The 18,500-nt window shown below is 38.2% G+C and overlaps 1 protein-coding gene across 2 annotated transcripts in view; it reads left to right on the forward strand.

The window, feature by feature from the left end:
• BRAF (B-Raf proto-oncogene, serine/threonine kinase) overlaps positions 1–18,500 on the forward strand; it is a 65,285-nt gene that overhangs the window by 11,801 nt on the left and 34,984 nt on the right. For both annotated transcript variants that reach the window (XM_039708345.1, XM_039708344.1), the window contains exons 3-6: positions 13,624–13,727; positions 14,429–14,531; positions 15,825–15,973; positions 17,032–17,151. In XM_039708345.1, the coding sequence (XP_039564279.1) occupies positions 13,624–13,727; positions 14,429–14,531; positions 15,825–15,973; positions 17,032–17,151 (476 nt within the window). The remainder of the gene's footprint in view (positions 1–13,623; positions 13,728–14,428; positions 14,532–15,824; positions 15,974–17,031; positions 17,152–18,500) is intronic.

The following is an 18,500-nucleotide window of genomic DNA, read 5'->3' on the forward strand; positions in this document are numbered from 1 at the left end:
GGATGTTCTCAAGTCAGTTTTATTTGATAAATAGTATTTTACCATTTTACAGTAGTTATAAAGGGGCAATAAGCTCTATTTCTTGTCTTATACAAAACTATTGATTAGTTTAACAGGACAAGATGGAGGAAGTATTTTCTGTATTATCAGAGTTACTAGAAGTATTGAATTCTTTAGAGCAAGAACCAGCCTCTTGCAGCTTAGGCTATGCAGAATTTCTTGGGTTTTTTTTCTTCTATTTTTTCCTGCCTACTCACGGTGGTGAGCATTTGTGTGGAGACCATGGTGATCTTTTCAGGTCTTGTGTAGTGAACTGATTAAGGGAGGGACATAGATGCAATTAGAGGGCTCAAGAAGTGTTGCCCACAAACTGCTTGAAACCTGGTGTTTATCAGTATTACAGTGATTTCTGATGTCATGGAAGAGTAGTTCACTTTTTGCTGCTAGAGAAGGGATTTTTTTGATCCGTTAAGAGCTGCCAACTGAAGAGCCTTGATATGTCCTTTAGAACAATGCACTCCAAACTGTCGTACACGAAATTATTGATAAGCCATAGTTTAGGCTCTGTTTTGCAAGGTGGTACATAATCCAAATTTAGCAGGGGAGCAGTGTTTCCAGAGAAGGTGGGAAATGAATGGACAAGAATTGTCCATGTCAAACCAGGACATTTTACAGCAGTCAAGTCAGGTGTCAGCTATCTCTGGATTGTTACTATCTGTTGAATTTGAGTTGCTGGTAAAAAGAAGAAAACATCAACTGAGTAGTTCTGGGTGTTGGACCATGTACTCACCCTTTCCCTACCACTTTCCTTTCATCCTTTCCCCGCCTCACTGAGTAAAAGACTTGAGGTGAGAACAACATTGGAGGGCAGTTGTTTTCACCTGACTTTTTTTTTTTTTGTATTGCTTAATTGTTCAAGATATTGCTGAAGATGGAAAGTAATATTTGGGTTTTGACTTAGAGAGTGAGAGTTTAATATAGCCTGTGACCACTGTGCAGAATGTGCAGTGTAAAGCCAGGTGATTCTGTTGTCTGCCTGTTGAGGAAAGTCTAAGCACACAGGTCTACCCACAGAGTGAAGTCTGGAGAGAAAGTCCTGGATTTTGGAGGAAGTCTGGTTTCTTCATATGTTCTGTCCCACCCTGTCTGGCTATTTGCAGCCCTTCTCACGGGGCTCATAAGTTGGTTTTGTTTCTTTGCTGTAGAGGATCACAGCACATCACTTCCTGCACTGTCTGTGCATTACCTATTTTGTCTCTCCCATGTGTTCTCCTGTCCTCTGACCCACATAGTGTAATTCTACTCTTATTCTTCCCCCTCATCTGCAATACTCTTGTTCTGCTTCTTTGTCTCTCCCTTTTTATCTCCTCCTCAATCCTGGATGCTAGGATGCTAGCAGCAACTAGATGCTCTTTCTGGGTTATGGGAGGCAAACGTGGTTTAACTTGGGTGTAGTCAGGGAGAGGCTCTTGCTTCTGTCCCCAGCTTTCTAGTGAAGGATTAACGCTATTTGCCTTCCAGGTCCAGTTCTGCAGCTAGTTTCCAGCTTTGGTTCTTTTTTTTTCAGTTTTACACACAGCTTGGATCAAGTTGTGTTACTAAGTTGAACTTTGTTTTCTTATTTTCTTTTTGTATATATACTAGTAGAGTATCTCTGGTTTAGAGTTGAGAAATGGTACTTGTAGAAGTTCTTGAGTGTAGGGGTTATTGGCCTTGTTAGCTGAAGTTCATTTCTCTGAAACTTGAACCAGTGAACGTTTTATTGAGAAAGTCAGGAATTTCTTGTATGGCGACTCTTAATGTAATTCCTTTGTTTTCAGTATTTATTGATCCTACATGTATCTGTTGGAAACTAAGGAAATGCCAGGAGTAATCACAATCCAGAAGGAACTGCAGCAGCTTACTGAATCCTAGGGTGCATCAAGCACAGCATCACTAATTAGTTGGAAGAGGTGATTCTCCTCCTCTACTCAAGTGTGGCCCCACCTTGAGAACTGTGTGCAGTTCTGGGTGCCACAATATAAGATTCTGTGATCCACAGTGCAGTTTTAATAGCCAGCAGTCAAAGGATGGGTTACTAACCTAAAAAAGCATCCAACATTTTTCAGTGAACACTGAGACTGCTTCCTTTATTCTCTCAGTGGATTGAGAAGTGTTGCACATGTTTGTGTTCCTTTATAACCTTTGGCTTTTAAAGCAGACTGGTTGTGTCTCCTTGTGCCCATTAACAGTCATTTGCTTATGTAGCTGGGATGTTAGTTCAGGATGCTAAGGTATACAGGTTGGCTTGTGATGGGTTGAAGCAGGAACGAGCTTCCTTGTGAAAATATGTGGTACCTGCCATTAGAGCCTTCCCCTTGCCCTAGTTCCCATTTCATATGGCTGTTAAAGCAAGGCTCATGTGTTCTACAATTGAGCAGGTGGCTGGGAGAGATAGTGTTAAAAGTTGCAGTGTCACAGCAGTCTCCTCCCCACCTCAACCTAAATTGCTTTCAATTAATATCTACTTCTGAAAGAAAATCTTGTTAATATCATAACAATAATTTCAGTCTCTATTTCTAATTCAGTTCAGGAGGGGAGAAATGTTGTCAAATCCTAAGGACTCTATTTTTGTCTGGGAATGCCATGACATTTCTTAAACTGACTTAAAGTGAATGGAATTGAGTAGGTAATGGAGAGCCAACCTTGTTATTTTTCTTTGATCACTCTGAAGTAGCCCCAAGTACTACAACAGCTTTCTGCTATTTGTTTAGAGCTGCTAAAAATGCAGGAAATGGGGGGGAGTTGCTTGCATATCTTACATTTTTGACTAGCAGCTGCCTTGTTAGTTGAGAGTTCTCTACGTGTTATTGTTTGTGTAGGATCAAGCAAATACATCTGTTGGAGCTGACTCCAGTTCAAAATATAGTTTAAGGAAACTGGTGGAGTACAAAGAAATGAGACCATGGTGTTCAGTGTAAATAATTGTGGTGCTGAGGGGAAGTTTCTTTGTGTGTCATGATAAGGCAGAGGTTGGACAAACCCTTTCCTAAGGTGTGAAGGTGCTTGTTTGAAAGCCTGACAGGTCTGTGTCAGAGCCTACTGCTGCTGATCATTTGAAGTCAGCATTTTGATGCAGCTGGCTACAGGACAGGGTTCAAAAGTAACTTTTTTTTAAAGCAAAACCAAACAGTTGGCTTGGTTAGCTGGAGGGGAAGAATCAATGAATAAGTAGTGTCAGAAATAAAAGATTGTTTTCCTTTTCCTGGTCCTGGAAAGGGATGAAGAGAAGTTTCTTTCTGTGAACAACCTCCTTGAAGAAACAACAGATTGTTTTTCCTTCTCTGTACTGGGGTAATTTTATCCCCTATAATTCAGAGAGAGAAACATGTGTACTTCTTTTCTTATTGGCTTTGTTCAGCTGGCAAGTCACACATCCTTTGGAGAAGCATTCCACACAAATGTCGCTCAGACAAGTCTGCAGGTGGGTTTGTTCATTTTGTTCTAGGCCAGAGAGAAGGATGCTGAAGTCATAAAAATAGAAGATGGTGCAAGTCTACCTGAGATGAAAAACTGTTTTGTAGAACAAGTTGATGAGGCTTATCCAAGCAGTGGCAGAATTTTGGGAAATACTAGTTTCCAGCTTGTTTGGGATAGGAATCTAAACGTCTGTGGTGTGCCTAGTAACAAATCTGCTAATTAAGGGAGAGCTTTTGGAGGTGGAAGGAAAGTATAAAAACTCTGATCTCCTGCTGGTTGCCAGAAGTCTGACAAATTATGTTATATGCTAAGATTTGGTTTTGGTGGAAGGGAGGTAGTCTTGAATGGAAGTAATTGATATTTACTGATGAGATTTCTGAGAGAATGCATGGAGCCAACAGGGAACACAGCCTTGAGCATTCTTAGTTGTGGTGCGGATTAGGATTTTTTTTTTCCAAATTGTATGATTGAATGTGCATGCAGAGTCAAAAAAGGGACATAAGACAGTGCTTGTGCAGATGAACAGAAGTAGATACGTACCTGGTTGTTGAGACGGGACAGTAATTCAAGGAGAATGGTGATTGTCAACTGATGCAGAGGTATGGGACAAATAGGATAACTTCAGGTTTATGTAAGAGGAAGAAGACACTGAAAAAGTTTAAAATTAACTGAAGGAGTTTGGGCAATTAGCATAAAAATACAGGAATATGGTATTTGCATGTAGGTCAAGATTTAAGCATTTTGTGTGATTTTTTCGAGTTGTATGATTTTTGTTTTTTCCCCTAATTTTTTTCTTTGAGGGGTGGGGTAATGATTTTTGAGGACATGGGTGAAGTATCTTTTGCACATCAATTTTAACTGGTAGGTTTGGGATAAGGAAAAATCCTCCATTTCCAATTGCAAGAACAGTTATGATTTTTGCTCTGTGAAAGCTGACAAAATAGTTAAAATTATTTAGAGATTTCTCCAATTAGATTGCTTGCTCACTGTAGACCTTAAGGCAGTAGGAAGACTTTTTAGACAGTTCTCCCATGGCCAATCAGGTGAGGCTGGTTTCCTCTCTTGGAGGAAAGCCTTCTGAAACATGTAATGGAGTAAACATTTTGTGGACATATCTGGAGTATCTCTCTGTCACAATGAAAGAGCACAAGAATAGGTCAGGCATGTATGATATTTTCCATGGGTTGTCTTCCAAATTTGAGCTATTTGTCACTCAGGAATTTTATGAGTTTAAATGTTTTCTGTTTGGAAGCCCTCTATTCAGCTTCCATTAAATGTATGCTCTGAATACTGGAAATATGTCTTGTGGTTAGAATTCCTTGGATGTGTTTATGTGGAGCATGAGTAATCATGTTCTGTGTTGGTTTTTAAATTTGCCACATGCTACTTTATTCTAAGTGAAATAGGGGCTTTTGAGAAAAGGCATTTAACATGAGGCCTGGTATAAAAACAAATAGCTAAAACTGGTTATGACTCTGCAGAGGAACAATATTAGGATGTTTTTGGTGTTGTAGTTAAGTCCTAGTAAAAAGAATGAGAGAATTCTAGGAAAGAAGAGACTGCACGAAGAGGGCTTCTAACTCAAGTACTTTATGAACAAGATCATACAACTTGAGGAGTAGCAGCCTGAATGATTTTGATTACCCAGGAAATGCTTTCTGGGCAAGTACTTAGAGTAGGGGGAAAAAAACAGACTGAAAGTTAATCAGCTCTCCTAAATGATAATATGGAGCATGGAGAGTTACAGGAAAACAGTGTTTACGTGTAAGAAGTGATGGGCATTTGAAAGGCATCAGGTCTTGTTCTTCATCTCTGTGGATTGTTGCTGCCTTCTGCACATTACTAGGTTCCAAAGGAAAGGTTCTTCTGGCTTGGAGTGAGGGTGGTAAGGAATCTCCTCTGCTCTCCCCAGCTGCATTTATAAAGGATCCTCTCCCAGCTCCAATGCCATCTCTCTGTCAGCATGAGCAAGGAGTGGATTTGGTCAGTTTGAATTCTATACCTGTCTATAGTGGTCTGAGTGGAGACAGTGAAGCAAGGAGAAACAAAAAACACCAGGTGTTGTACCTGTTTGGGAAAGCTTGGTGGCCTCCAAACACTTCAGTTGTCTGCAGATCGGATCAAATCATTAGTGTTATCACCCATCACAAGGTCAAAAAATTTCCATGGTACCTTCTAAACCAAAAGTAATACGTCAGGTAACAAAAAAAGTTAACCTTTTTTCTATGTTAAACTATAGACTATTGTGTGGGTTTTGGTTGTTCTTTGTTTTGCTTTATTTTGAAGTTTAAGAGTAATTAGAGGTGCTTTGTGTAAAAACTCAGCATAAATCTGGGCCAGTAAAGCTTTTTCACTTGGTTTTGTGTTGGTATGCTTCATATGCTTCTCATAGTTAAACATATATTGGAAAGTTCATGGAAGTTCTCAAAATGTGAATGTGAGACTGAGTTATTAAAAGTGACAATTTGTATGTTTAAGCATTAAAGAAACTAAACAGGACTGAGAATGCTGTGCATGGGGACAGTTCTTAAGTGTCTCGCTCTTGTCACACCTTGGTTTATTAGTACATCTACCTTTTAATTAGGCAAGCAATCATGTGATGTTCTCTGCAGTCGTGAAGACTAGAAGAATAAGCTATTTTTATTCTATGTAAATTCTTAGCATAAATTAATTCATCATGCATGCACAACTGGGATCCTTCAAATCTTCTGTTTTTAAATCTGGTACTTGATTCATTTATTTTAAGTTCAGATTTGCATCTTGCTTGCTGTAGTTTATGCTGTGAGTTTGTGCCTCAAGCTTTCTGAGTAGTAAGCACTGGATTTCTGTAGGCATTTGAGCTGCCCTACCAGTTTCACCTGTCAAGTATAAGGAAAATTCAGAGAAGGGGTGTTCAGGCAGCTGAATAAACCAGTTTCTTGCTTTTAATTGCACACCTGGTTTGACATGATTAGGCTTTACTAATCAAAAATGCAATTAAAACCTCCCATGTTGTATCAAACGTGCAGGAGAAATTGAGTTTATTTTTAGCCTGTGTCAATGGTTGGTTGCTGAATATATCCGAATACTTTGGAATTTTATGCATGTTATTAACAGTCTGGTGATGTAAAATAAATGGTAGTTTACTTTCAAGTAAACGTCCCTTGATACTACTGTATCACTAGGAAAATTTATTCTGTCACTTATTAAACGGTCTTTTCTCTTTCCTTGAGAGTTTTTCTTTTGTCCTTCCAATTCTCTTCTCCCCTCCCACTGAAGAGGGAGTGAGCAACCAGCTGGGTGGTGCTTAGCTGCCTGCCAGAGATAATTCAACACAAACTACCCTCAAATGCTACATAAATTCAAAGGCATATGTGTTGAAAAGAGAATAATTTAATCTATTACAGTTTTATTGACACGCTGTCTTAGATTGCAAAGTGAAACAATATTGAAAACTTGCCATTAGAAAACTGATGACTTGTCATCTGGAATGCCATGTGCAACATTGATTGTTGGTTTTTACTCAAGTAAGGAGTGTTTAGTGATTCCTTATGAGATGGAAAGTATGGCTGTAGAAAGTAGTGAATGCTAGGAAAAAAAATACTGTTTGGAGCATGCTTCCTTTACCTCATAATGTGCTAGGCAGGCACTCAGTGAAATGGAATGCAAGTCACAAACCTGAAAATTATCATAATAAATGTTTTAATTCCATGTCTATTAAGTCATACTTAAATTTGTGCTTGTGTTGTTTAAGCAAACTAGCCAATGGGAGTTTTAATATTTCTAGAGAATGTGTATACTACCTGAAGATGGAAGTATCCATTTGGTTTTAGGATCAGTTGCAAGCTTAGAGAAGGATGTGAATCAGTTGTAAGCTTAGAGAAGGATGTGAATTTTAGCCCTTCTACTGTAGTTTCTTGCCCCCGTGCTGCTTTAAAGCACTTGGAGTGTGATCAGCTGAGACAGGACTCTACAAAAGTAAACTCTATTACAAAGATTTGTTTAAACTGTTTTGTACCTTAAATTTCTAATGCATGTGGGTTTTGGTTTGGAGAACAGCCAGCTGACTTTTTTGTCTTTTGAACAGAAACCACAAGGTCCTGGGGTTTCATGCCCATATAGTGGCTACAGATATTTTTCTAGATGAGCATTTCTCACAAGTCTGAAGCCATATTTTCCAAACTTTATTTTACTAGTAGGTCATTGTCAGCCTTCACAGTTTCTGCCACCTAACGAAATTTTGAGGATGATCTGCTCTCTACTGTCCCCTTTAAAATGACCAATGCTCTTCTGAACACAGTTTGAAACTATCTCTCAAAAGTTTGAAAAATTATCTGTGGAGGCCATTCATTAGGCACAATAGGTTTCATCCAGTGTGGTTGAGTGATATTGTATTCTTGAGAAAATATTTCCTGCACTGACATAAATCAATCTGTAGTGTTCTACGTTTAATTGCATTGGAGGTGCCAGTGGATGCTAGTAACCCATGTCTTTGCAAGTTAAATGGAATGCATTTGATTGAAAGGTAACAGCTTTGTAAAATGGGTAAATTCTGTTCAATTTCCCTTGGAAACAAGATTTAATGCAATGAAACTGCCTCTCATTTGTCTCACTAATATGCTTCATTAAGAATGTATTTTCTTGCTGCTTTCTCCTGGAAGCTCGACAGAGCTTCATGTCCTGATATCCAGAACAGCTGTTTCTGAAAGCTGTGTTCTTTTCTGGAGGATGTGATGTTCAGTGCCATTTTATGTCCTTTTTGCCACAAACGAGGGTAATTTCATCTCTTAGTGCTGTAAAGAGTAGCTGACTGATTTGGTGAAATATTTGTCCTCCATAAATAAGATGAGAAATTAAATGTGGATCTAATGTTTGGATTTTTCCAGAAAACCTTCCATGTTAGAAGGCCAAAGTAATTATCTGGAAAAAGTGTAGCTTAGCCTGATTTTCTCCCAACACATTGAATTCTGTGAACACATGGCTGAAATTTTTTAGTCCTGGATATCAGGTATGGGGAGGAAAAAAGTATGATCTTTTAGGTATGTAAGATACCTGAAAGATTATACTTCAAAGTGGTATTTCAAATCCATTCTACTTGGCATATTTCCACTATTGTACCCAGTAGTCTGCTTGATTGTTTGGAATTGCTCTGAAGCTCTAAGCTATGTTACACATGCCTTACATACTGTACATATGTTACACTTTGCCAAAATGAGCTGAATGACAGTGTTAGGCTGAGGGAAAAATAAAGCCAGCTAACTAGTTTTGAGATGTATAATACCAGATATTCAGGGCTGACTAGCCTTTCTACTTCCAGAGAATACCTTTGCATTGCTTTTTTGGGAGTAATTCTCAGTCTATTTATTGCTCTAAAACATTGGAAACTAGAGTGGTGTAAGGAAGCATTTTTAGATTACTGAGACTCTGCCAGTTTCTAGTCTGATGCTAGAAAAGTGATGTAAGAGTTATTTAGGGACGTAGCCCTGAATTTCTTACTGAATTGGGAATGACCTGATTTACAGAAATAAATGATTTATTATGCATTGCTTAAATACTTGTGGCTGCAGTACTAAATATATATCAATAATGTTGTTGCAAATACTTACTGTCCCCAGAAATAGTTAAGGTGAGTAAAAGAAATGAGGCTATTAAGGGCTATAGTTCTGTTTAATCTGTCTAGGTGGTAACAACTGCTTTGAGAATTTCTGCAATCTGGAATAATTTTCAATTTTTTTTCCTTGGGGCTTAACATTTGCAAACTTAAGTATGTGTTTTGGTGTTGCCCTGAATTGCTACTTACCCAATTTAGGATGCTCAAGTAAATTATCTTCTCTGGTATATTATTAATCTACACACTGAAGACATCTTGCAGTCTGTGTTAGTGGCTTCTGTACTGTTTCTTAGTGTTACATGGCCCACACTTTCATATTCTTCACTTTTGAAAGTTGCTTGCTGAATCAGCTTACTAATTGCTATAAAAACCTAAGTCTTTTCTGATCTACAAATCTTATGTTTATAAGTAACCTTAACAAAGAAAGCCCTTAACAATCACAATTTAGAAGTACATCCCCTAGCTCAGTAACATGAGTTTCTAGGTGGTAACCATTGTGATACATTTGGATTCCCTTAGTTATAAAACAAAGGGATCAAGAGTTAATGGATCAGTGCAAACAAAGTGGATTTTAAATAATATCAAACATTCTATGTTTCAATAAAATGCCAACTTTGTTCAGTGTATTGGGTTGCAGGCATAAGAGTTCTGTGTATTTTGGAGTAGATGAGAAATTTTTCTCCTGGGGAACTGATTTTGTTAAAAAATGCTGATGTGATTCAGTTAAAATGCTCTGTGGGAATCTTGGCAGAACTCTTGATGGAATTGATAAACCCTCCTTGGTGCCTTCCTGCCGTGCTGGAGCTGCTGGATCCTGGCAGGCACTCGGGGGCCGAACTGTGTGGGGCTCCTGCCCTCTGCTCCCCTCCCAGCCTGGGGGGGGCACACACCCTCCCTCTGCCTGGGGCTGAAAAAGAAGCTGTTCCAAAACTCCTGCTTTGGAGTCAGCAGGAGTCTGTTAGTCAGGAAAAAAGAACTGGTTTGGGGTTTTGTTTTTCTAAAGACTGAGTTGGTTTGCAAATCACTTTGTTGGAACCAGCTTTTTGTTTAACTTTGCCATAATTTGGAGGTGAAAAGCTGGGGACAAAAAGAGGTTTCAGAGGGAATGCTTTGCAGGGTAAGATTTCTGCTTTACAGCAGGTGCTAGTAGGGACTGAAGGAGGGGGCTGAAGGGCTACATGCACAGATGGTGATAGACCATGCTGTACCCGTCTGGGAAAATGATTAATCAATACTACAGGGACTTATTCTAGCACCTAAGTTCTTTTAATTTGGCCTTATGTTTCTCTGCTTGGGAGTTCTGTAAGAGAATGTTCTAAATGTGATGCTGATTCAGGATCATGATGGTTTTTGAAAGTAATAAAAGCAGTTCTTTGGATTTTAGCTAGATCGTGATGCAAATGGCAGTGAAGAGAACAAATGTTCTACCCATGTTTCTAATTGCAAGTTGCATAAATATGGCTTGGATTTTAACGAAGGGGACTTGGGATAATAATACTGAGGAATAGCAAATGATTAGTGAGCAGGATGTTTAATGCACATTTTTCGTAGTCCTATTGCAGTTTTGTTGCTGTAGGCAACCTTCATTCTGACACTTCCCAGATTTTGCGTTTATATTTCCAACTTTATTGATCTCTTAAAAGAAACCCTGTAACTTCATAAATCTTGTTGTTGACAAAAAGTAAAAGGAAAAAAATTACACCGGTGTAATTAATTAATTAATAGCATTGGAACTTTGAGGTTTCTGATTTCAGGTTCCAACCATTTCCTTGCTTCATGAGTTACTGTAGTATGTTGTCATCATTTATGGAGGATCAGTGCTGGAGGAAGAAAATGTTTTCCAAAGACCGCAAGACTGTTTATCTCTTCTTTAATGTTAGTAATCTTCCTACTGCTTGACTTTTCCTCCTTGTCCGTTCCATTCCCTCACACATGTCAAGATTTTACTAACCTGGTTTCTTTTAATACTTAACCCCGTTGGAGTCTTCTGCCTAAGCTAGAACCTCCTCCTACTCTGTGCTGGGTTCTATTGCTGCTCTTAGGCATCTCCTTCCCCCTGATAGTCCTTGTCCAAAACAAGCCACCTGTTCTCCCAATCACAGCTTAAAAGCTTCCTATTCAGGATGTACTTGGCAAACAGTTCTCCCTGCAAGGTGGTTCATCATGTCATTTTTTCCTGCCCTCAGCCTCAGCTCTTTAGTCTGTCCTCCCTCTGTTTTGCTTGTTTGATTCCCACCAACCTGTTGATCACAACTCCCTCTCCCACTATGCACATGCTTTCCCTGCATGTTCAGTTCTTGAAGTTTGTCCTGACCCTCTTTTCCCATTTCTTCTTCATGCCCTACCTCTTTTCTGTTCTTTTCATTCCCCTTTATGTCTCCATCTTCTGCCTGCCACCTTTGCAGTATTTCAGTTTCTTCTGCCACTGTGGATATCAGTGGTGAAGTGACTGAGGTTGCTGGGAAGGTAGTCCTGAATTGTCTGTGGGGACTCAACCTCGATCCAGCAGGAGCTATACTTGTAGGAAAAATAGCCTTGAGCCAAAAAACACTTGCTTTGTCCATCAAAATGGCTTGTGAGCAGATCTAATGTGTGGGGGAGGTTGGAGCACACCTGAAATGCTCAGAAACTTCAGTCTGATTCTTAAAAATATTTTACTCTCTATTTATTTTACTCTCTCTGTTTGTAAATATTTATGTTAGAGGCACGGAGAAGGACACTGAGAGGACAGACAGGTTCTTTTAGGGGTCTTTGGCAGAATGATGGTAGCATTAAATCATAGGGACAATTAAAGAGTTATTTTCTTAGCAAGATATTATGATTAGCATAGCACAGAATGTATTATTTGAATAGCAATGAGTTCTACAAGCAGAATCAATGTTGTGTAATTTATAAGTAACATAATACAGAATTTATAATACAACTTCACTTATAATTTCTAATCACCTTTGCAGGTCAAGACAAATCTTTAATAGATGTTTTGCTGTATCAATACAACAGTCATAATTTAGACTCAACATTTGTATAAAATAATTTGAGTCACACCCTCCATCCTTGGAGAAAGGAGTTCCTTTCTAAGGAGTTACTTAGAGTAATAAAAAGATGTATTAAAAAAGAATACAATGTGTAAACCAAAGTCACCTAAGGCTGAATGTCAAGACTGTAAAGTAGTGTGCTATAGGATGGTTTCTTCAAGGAATTCATAAAAATAATCTTTTTTTAAATGCTTGTGTTGACCAGATGAAATGCACAAATATCCTCAAAAGAGGCCCTCTCATGTTAATGGGAGGAAGATGATGAAGCAAAATATTCCTTTGTGTCTTCTGAAAGTGCATATGTTTGAGTCCCAGAAATGCTGTTTAGTGTAACCTCAAGTAGTGTTCACAAAGCTACTTGAAACAGGCTGCTACTTTGCACTATCATGCTTAAGTAGGACATAGAACCCCTAAATACCCATGGAAATTTAAATGCAGGGAACAAAAACTAGGCTCATATCCAAAGCCAGCTGAAGCTGATTAAAAGACTGCTTTTGGCTACTGAGTGCTCTGGCTTAAGCCACTTGCAAGCTAGATTTGAGTTTCAGGTGTTCAGACAGACTTGTCAGGTTTGTTAATTTTGTAGGTTTTTCTTCTGATTTGTGTTCAAGGTACTGTCTGTGATTATAGGTGATATCCCAATGTGTACAGTGCCTGAAGGCTTACATATTTTCACTACTGAGTTCTAAAAATAGTTAGTACATAATATTCAATACCTTAACTACACTTAAAAAAGAATACATGATCTGGTGATTATGCTTGACACTATATGTTGTTAAAGCACAGGTATACCTAGAGATGATCTACTTACTCATATAAGATATGCCTACAATTAGAAGAGAAGTGAGGAAAATACATAGTATGGAGTTCTTGATTTGGCTAGTTTTAATGTGCTCCTCCATTCTTCCTATCCTGTTAGTTATCCAAACTTTTCAAGCCAGGAAACAGAAGAAAGCAATATATTTTCATATAAGACGTATCTGTAGAGTTACAGCTATAGGTTAAAGTGAGGGGTGATGGTCTGCCTGAGTCAGATGACTGTTTTGTTTCACTTGTTTGCATGCTTATCTTCTGTTTTAGAAATAGAAAATAAAATATTTACATTTTATAGTAATGTTTTTTTGAGTGCAGTCCAAGTTAGTTCCTTCACTTAATTTCACTTGGCATGTTTCCCCACTTATGTTCAGGCCAGCCTGTGAAGTTAAAGCTGTATGTAGTTACTAGCTATCTGTGTGCTGTGCTTCCAATTTCTTCCAATTGAGAAAGTTGGAAATTCACTTTTGGAGTTGAGTGAAGATTCTGTTCTGAATGTTAATAGATGTGTAGAGCTTGCTGACTCTTCTAGCTGAGCGTTTTTTCTCATAGACTATTCAGCAATAAAATTTTTCTCAGTACGAAAGAGGTTTTGGATAACTCTGACCTACAATTCTGTAAAGCAACCTGAAAAGTGGGTTTTAGCACTTGAGGGTCAAAATGCTTGCATCCATTTTGGGGGATAAATTGGAAGTTGTTTTAACTAATTTTGTATTTGACCTCTAGGTTCCAGCAAGATGTGGAGTGACAGTCCGAGACAGCCTAAAAAAAGCGCTGATGATGAGAGGTCTTATTCCAGAATGCTGTGCTGTTTACAGAATACAAGATGGGTATGGTTTCTGTGGGATGCTTTTTTGCTCTTAGAATCAATTATTGGAGCTACCCAGGATGGCCAGTTCTATCCTGAGGTTGTTTACAAAGTTCAGAATTTTATGGTACTTTGCGCTAAGCAATTTGCACATTGCAGACATGTTGAAAAGAATGTCTAACTCCTAGGAAAAGGCTCAGGCATAATATTCAGTAATATGAAATTATGGTAAACCACTCATTTAATTAAACTCATGCTAACCAAACAAGTATTAAATAGGCTGTGTTAACTTCTTGGTTTTATTTCATTTGGCTATAATGCATTCTTAACGAAAGACAGAGTTCCCTTGGGAGGAAAAAAAGAGTTTTCAGCCCTAAAAATTTGTATATTCATGTGCACAATTAGCTATCTCTGTGGAACTCTAACACAACAGGTACTTTCACAAACACTTTATTTGATCAAAAAGCCATCTGCCATGTAGGAAACAAGGAACTGGCCACTACTGGAGCTGATAGAAAAAGTGCATTTCCTTCCTGCAGTTTGCCAGGGAAGGTGTGCTTTGTGTGTTATGTACTGAGCCTAGGGTCATGTTCTAAAGTTTCCTGCAATTAGACTGGGTAGCAACCCCCCACAGTGTAACTTTTTTGCTGATCTCACAACTTTGGCAGGAGACATGTAAGGGCTTGTGTGCTGATGCTAATGACAGGCTTATTTGCACTTTAGAGAGAAGAAGCCAATTGGCTGGGACACAGACATTTCCTGGCTCACAGGAGAGGAGTTGCATGTGGAAGTTTTGGAGAATGTGCCACTCACAACACACAATTTCGTATGTACTGGGTTTTGTGAGATGCTGAGTGGGGTTACATCAACTTCATACTTTCAAATTCAAATTACCAGCTTGGAATATTTTGCATCTGTGGGATGTGGTAGGAGTTGCAAAAGAAGTTTTTAATCACAGTAGCTTAAGTAAATTAGATAGAATTGTATTTGAAATAAGTGATGCTAGAGTATTTGATCACCCTTAAAACTTTCACGTTTTGTTGGAATACACCCTCTAAAAATCTATAAATGTAAGTGGTTTATATCAGTACTGCATTGCAGAGCTGTAATAATCTACTATTTTTGTATTGCTGTATCTATAAAATGTATTCTGGGCCTCCCTGCTGGCTCTGCAGCAGCAATTAACTAATGAACTAACTATTCCCAGAGCAGTGCTGACATCATCAATGATGCAGTGCACAAATATGTTTTGACCTGATAAGGCACCAAGTAAATGGAAGCTGCTAAACAGAATCTGTCTAAATGCTTCCAGCTACATACAAAATCCTGGAAATAATGTGTGTCACATTGGGAAGAAAGACCTTCTATTTCAGCTTGAAACATAGCAAAATTCTATGTGCAAGCTGTTTCAACCTATTTAGCTCAAACTGGCTGTTTGGGTTATGGCTAGTTAGGTGAACTCTAGTAGGCTTACGTTTTTTATATCCCACTGAAATTCTGATTATTGCATGTAATAATAGAACTAAGAATGTCTTTTTACTCTAGGTATTGCTGAATTTGAAAATTAAATAAATAAATTCCCCCCTGTAATCTGGGGAGACTGCATGCTCATCCTTCTGTGATTTTGAATGTTTCTGAGTTTCAGTATTCAAAATTACAACTCTATCTGTAACCATACATTGAAGCCCTATATATATGTATGCCTGTGTATTTCCAGTCCTGTGAGTATTATATGGAAATATTCTTTGGCTTCTGGAAAAGTTAAAATATGAAATATTTCAGCAGCTTTTGGTTTTATAGGTTGTATCCAAAAATATTCTCAATGTTTCTGTCTAGCATGATAATAGTAAAGTTTTGCTTCAGGTTTTTTGCTCTTGTTCTTACTGCTAGTGAAGTGAACCATTAATTCCAAGAAACAGTTGAAAGAATGTTGTAGTGCATGAAAGCTGTTTCAAAAAGGAGATGATGATCTTTCGTGTAAATCTATTTGATACATAAAACTGTAGCTCCAGCATCACAAAAGAGCCTTTTAAGTACGCTTGAGGGAGGTAAAAGCAAATTGCCTATATTGGGCTTACAGAAGGACTCCAGGTGATTGTGACTATTTTTTCCAATGTAGGTACGCAAAACGTTCTTCACGTTGGCGTTCTGCGATTTCTGTCGGAAGCTGCTTTTCCAGGGGTTCCGCTGCCAGACTTGTGGCTACAAATTTCACCAGCGCTGTAGCACAGAAGTGCCACTGATGTGTGTTAATTATGACCAACTTGAGTAAGTAATCACAATTGATTTTCAAGTTGAGCCTTTTAACAAGTGTACAGCTGTCAGTGATTTCTTGTGTTAAATCTGTAATTCAGGAAGTCAGAAGAGGTGGCTGAAAAAAAAATAGGAGTTAGCTGTTCTTGTGAGACTGCTTAATTCACACTCTTTCTGTGCTAGCTCAGACAACCAGTTCATATTTCTTTGCTGGTCTATGAAGTGCTTTTTTTTGAAGTATGAATAGGGTTGCTGAGCACTTCACTGTATCGGACAGACAACTCATTGTTCACAGTTGTTGTTATTAATCAAAACTGGTTCTTTATTGTGGGATGGCTAGGGCCTTGTTTAAAATTTAGCTGTGGGTTTATTCTCTTCAACCTGAAAAAATGTTAAGAGACAATAGTTGATTATAGTGAAATTGCTGTTGGTTTTACAATAATTGAAAATAAATCTGCTGACAAGATTAATGCCTAGGTAAGAACCATAAAAGAGAATGATTCAAGCAGTCCAGTGTTCTTGGATTGAGTTACTGAACTATTTGTTCAAACAAGTCTTTGATGTAGATTTAGGATCTGGTGTAAACTGGGTCTGTTCTATTTGATTAGTTTCAGCAGAGGCTATTAAGTCTTTTAAATAGATTTTTGTATAAGAAATAATTTAAAATGCTATTTTTCTCACGAAGAATTAATTTAATTTTAGTTTATTTTGGTATTTGTAACTGTTTCCATTGGCATCTCTGGAGTTTGTGCTCAGGGTGTAAGTTTATGTACTGATAGATATAAGCTGTGCATTCTTGAAGAACCAGATGTTTATAATTCCATCTAAAATATTAAAAAATTAATATCCACAAAGTTTATATTTAAGGCATGATCTTTTGATCATCTGTGAAGTAAATAATACTTTTAACATACCTTGCAGATTTAATGTGTGTGATCTTTATTTTTAAATTTAGAATTTAATCAATGAGGTTTTGGTGTTTGGGATCTTTTTTGTAGTTTTTGAGTATTATATTGTGAAACTTCTGGGTTTTGCACAAGTTAGGTTGTTTTTGTTCTGTTCTTGCCTCACAGTTTGCTGTTTGTCTCCAAGTTCTTTGAACATCACCCCATACCACCGGAGGAGGCCTCCTTAGGAGAGACCACCCCAGCATCTGGATCATACCCCTCAGTGCCCCCCTCAGATTCTGTTGGGTATGAACTTATTCCTGCTGTTTAATAATATAACTTTTCAGTACTGTGCTAAGAAAAACTTGAAGTAATGCTTTGCAGCTCTGCATTGTAGTAATCTGGCTTCTCATGCAAATATGCCCACCTGTGCTTAACTTCAAAGAAGTGAATGTTTTCATTCACACAAATTCTATAAGTTAGTAATGAGCCTAGGTTAAATGTGTGTGTAACTGTCTGTAGAATTGAGGTATTACCTGTTTTTTACTGATTTCTTCTACATATTAACTTAGACCTGGTCTAAACTGGAAAGATTTTATACTTAAAATTAATGTAAACCAAAATTATATCCTCACAAATTCTTTTAGTTGGTTATTAAATTACAATTTATATGCTTTGACCATATGTCAGTTAGAGAATAAACCGCATTACTATAAGGCTGATATGAACAGGTGCCAGTTCCAGGTTCATAATACTGTTTTAGTAGCTCTTCCACATACACTGCTTTAGTATCCTCCAGACCAGCTGTCCTCTTCCTGTTCATGTCGGGGTATACCAATAGCAACTGTTGCTGCAGTTCCAGGTTTTGTAAAAGTAGACCTCTAAAACTCCCCATTTCCAACAGAGATTCTGGACCCTTTCTCCATGAAGAGATAAGAGCCCATATTTATGTTATGTTCCCAGTAGCAAAGAGATCAGTGACACCATCCACCATTAGGTAGTTTGAACAAATGTCCAGGGAAGAGTAATTCAGGGATGTATGTCACGCTCAAGAAATTTGGTGCATATTTATTATGAACACCAAATACAGAAGCCTTCAGGAAACCATTCCAAGGACACATGTGCTGTGTGGAGTTGAGCTGAATGTGGCAGAGAGGCTCTCTTGGATGAGTGAGAACTGTGCCTAAACCAAAGCAGAAACACACTGGAAGCTGCACAGGCACCTCTGGACTCTTTAACTGGAAGATAAATTTTCTGGACAGCCAAAAATGTTTTATGGAAGACCAAATAAAATGCCTCGCAGGAAAACAGATTGCCAGTCCTCTGCGGGAAGGAACCTCACTTGGTAAGTACAGAGATTATGTTGTTACTTGTTCTATTTTGTGCAGATTCAAGTGAATTCAAAAGTACGTCTTCAAGGTAGTGAATGTTGCCTTTAGATCCTGTGGATATTAGTACAGCAGGTTGTGGGCAAGGCTGCCTGTCAAGTATTTGTCATGCTACAGCCGAAATTGTAACTGAGCTGGAGCTGTTAATTCATGAAGCAACTTCTTCATACCAATTGTGTTAAACACTAGTGGATGTCAAAGACACTATATAGCCCTAATCTCAACATTCTAAATTGTTCTACTTTTCAATTGCCTTTGCATCACATA

This window comes from Passer montanus, unplaced genomic scaffold (genome assembly GCF_014805655.1).
Source record: "Passer montanus isolate IOZ18808 unplaced genomic scaffold, ASM1480565v1 scaffold20, whole genome shotgun sequence".
Taxonomy (NCBI): Eukaryota; Metazoa; Chordata; class Aves; order Passeriformes; family Passeridae; genus Passer; species Passer montanus.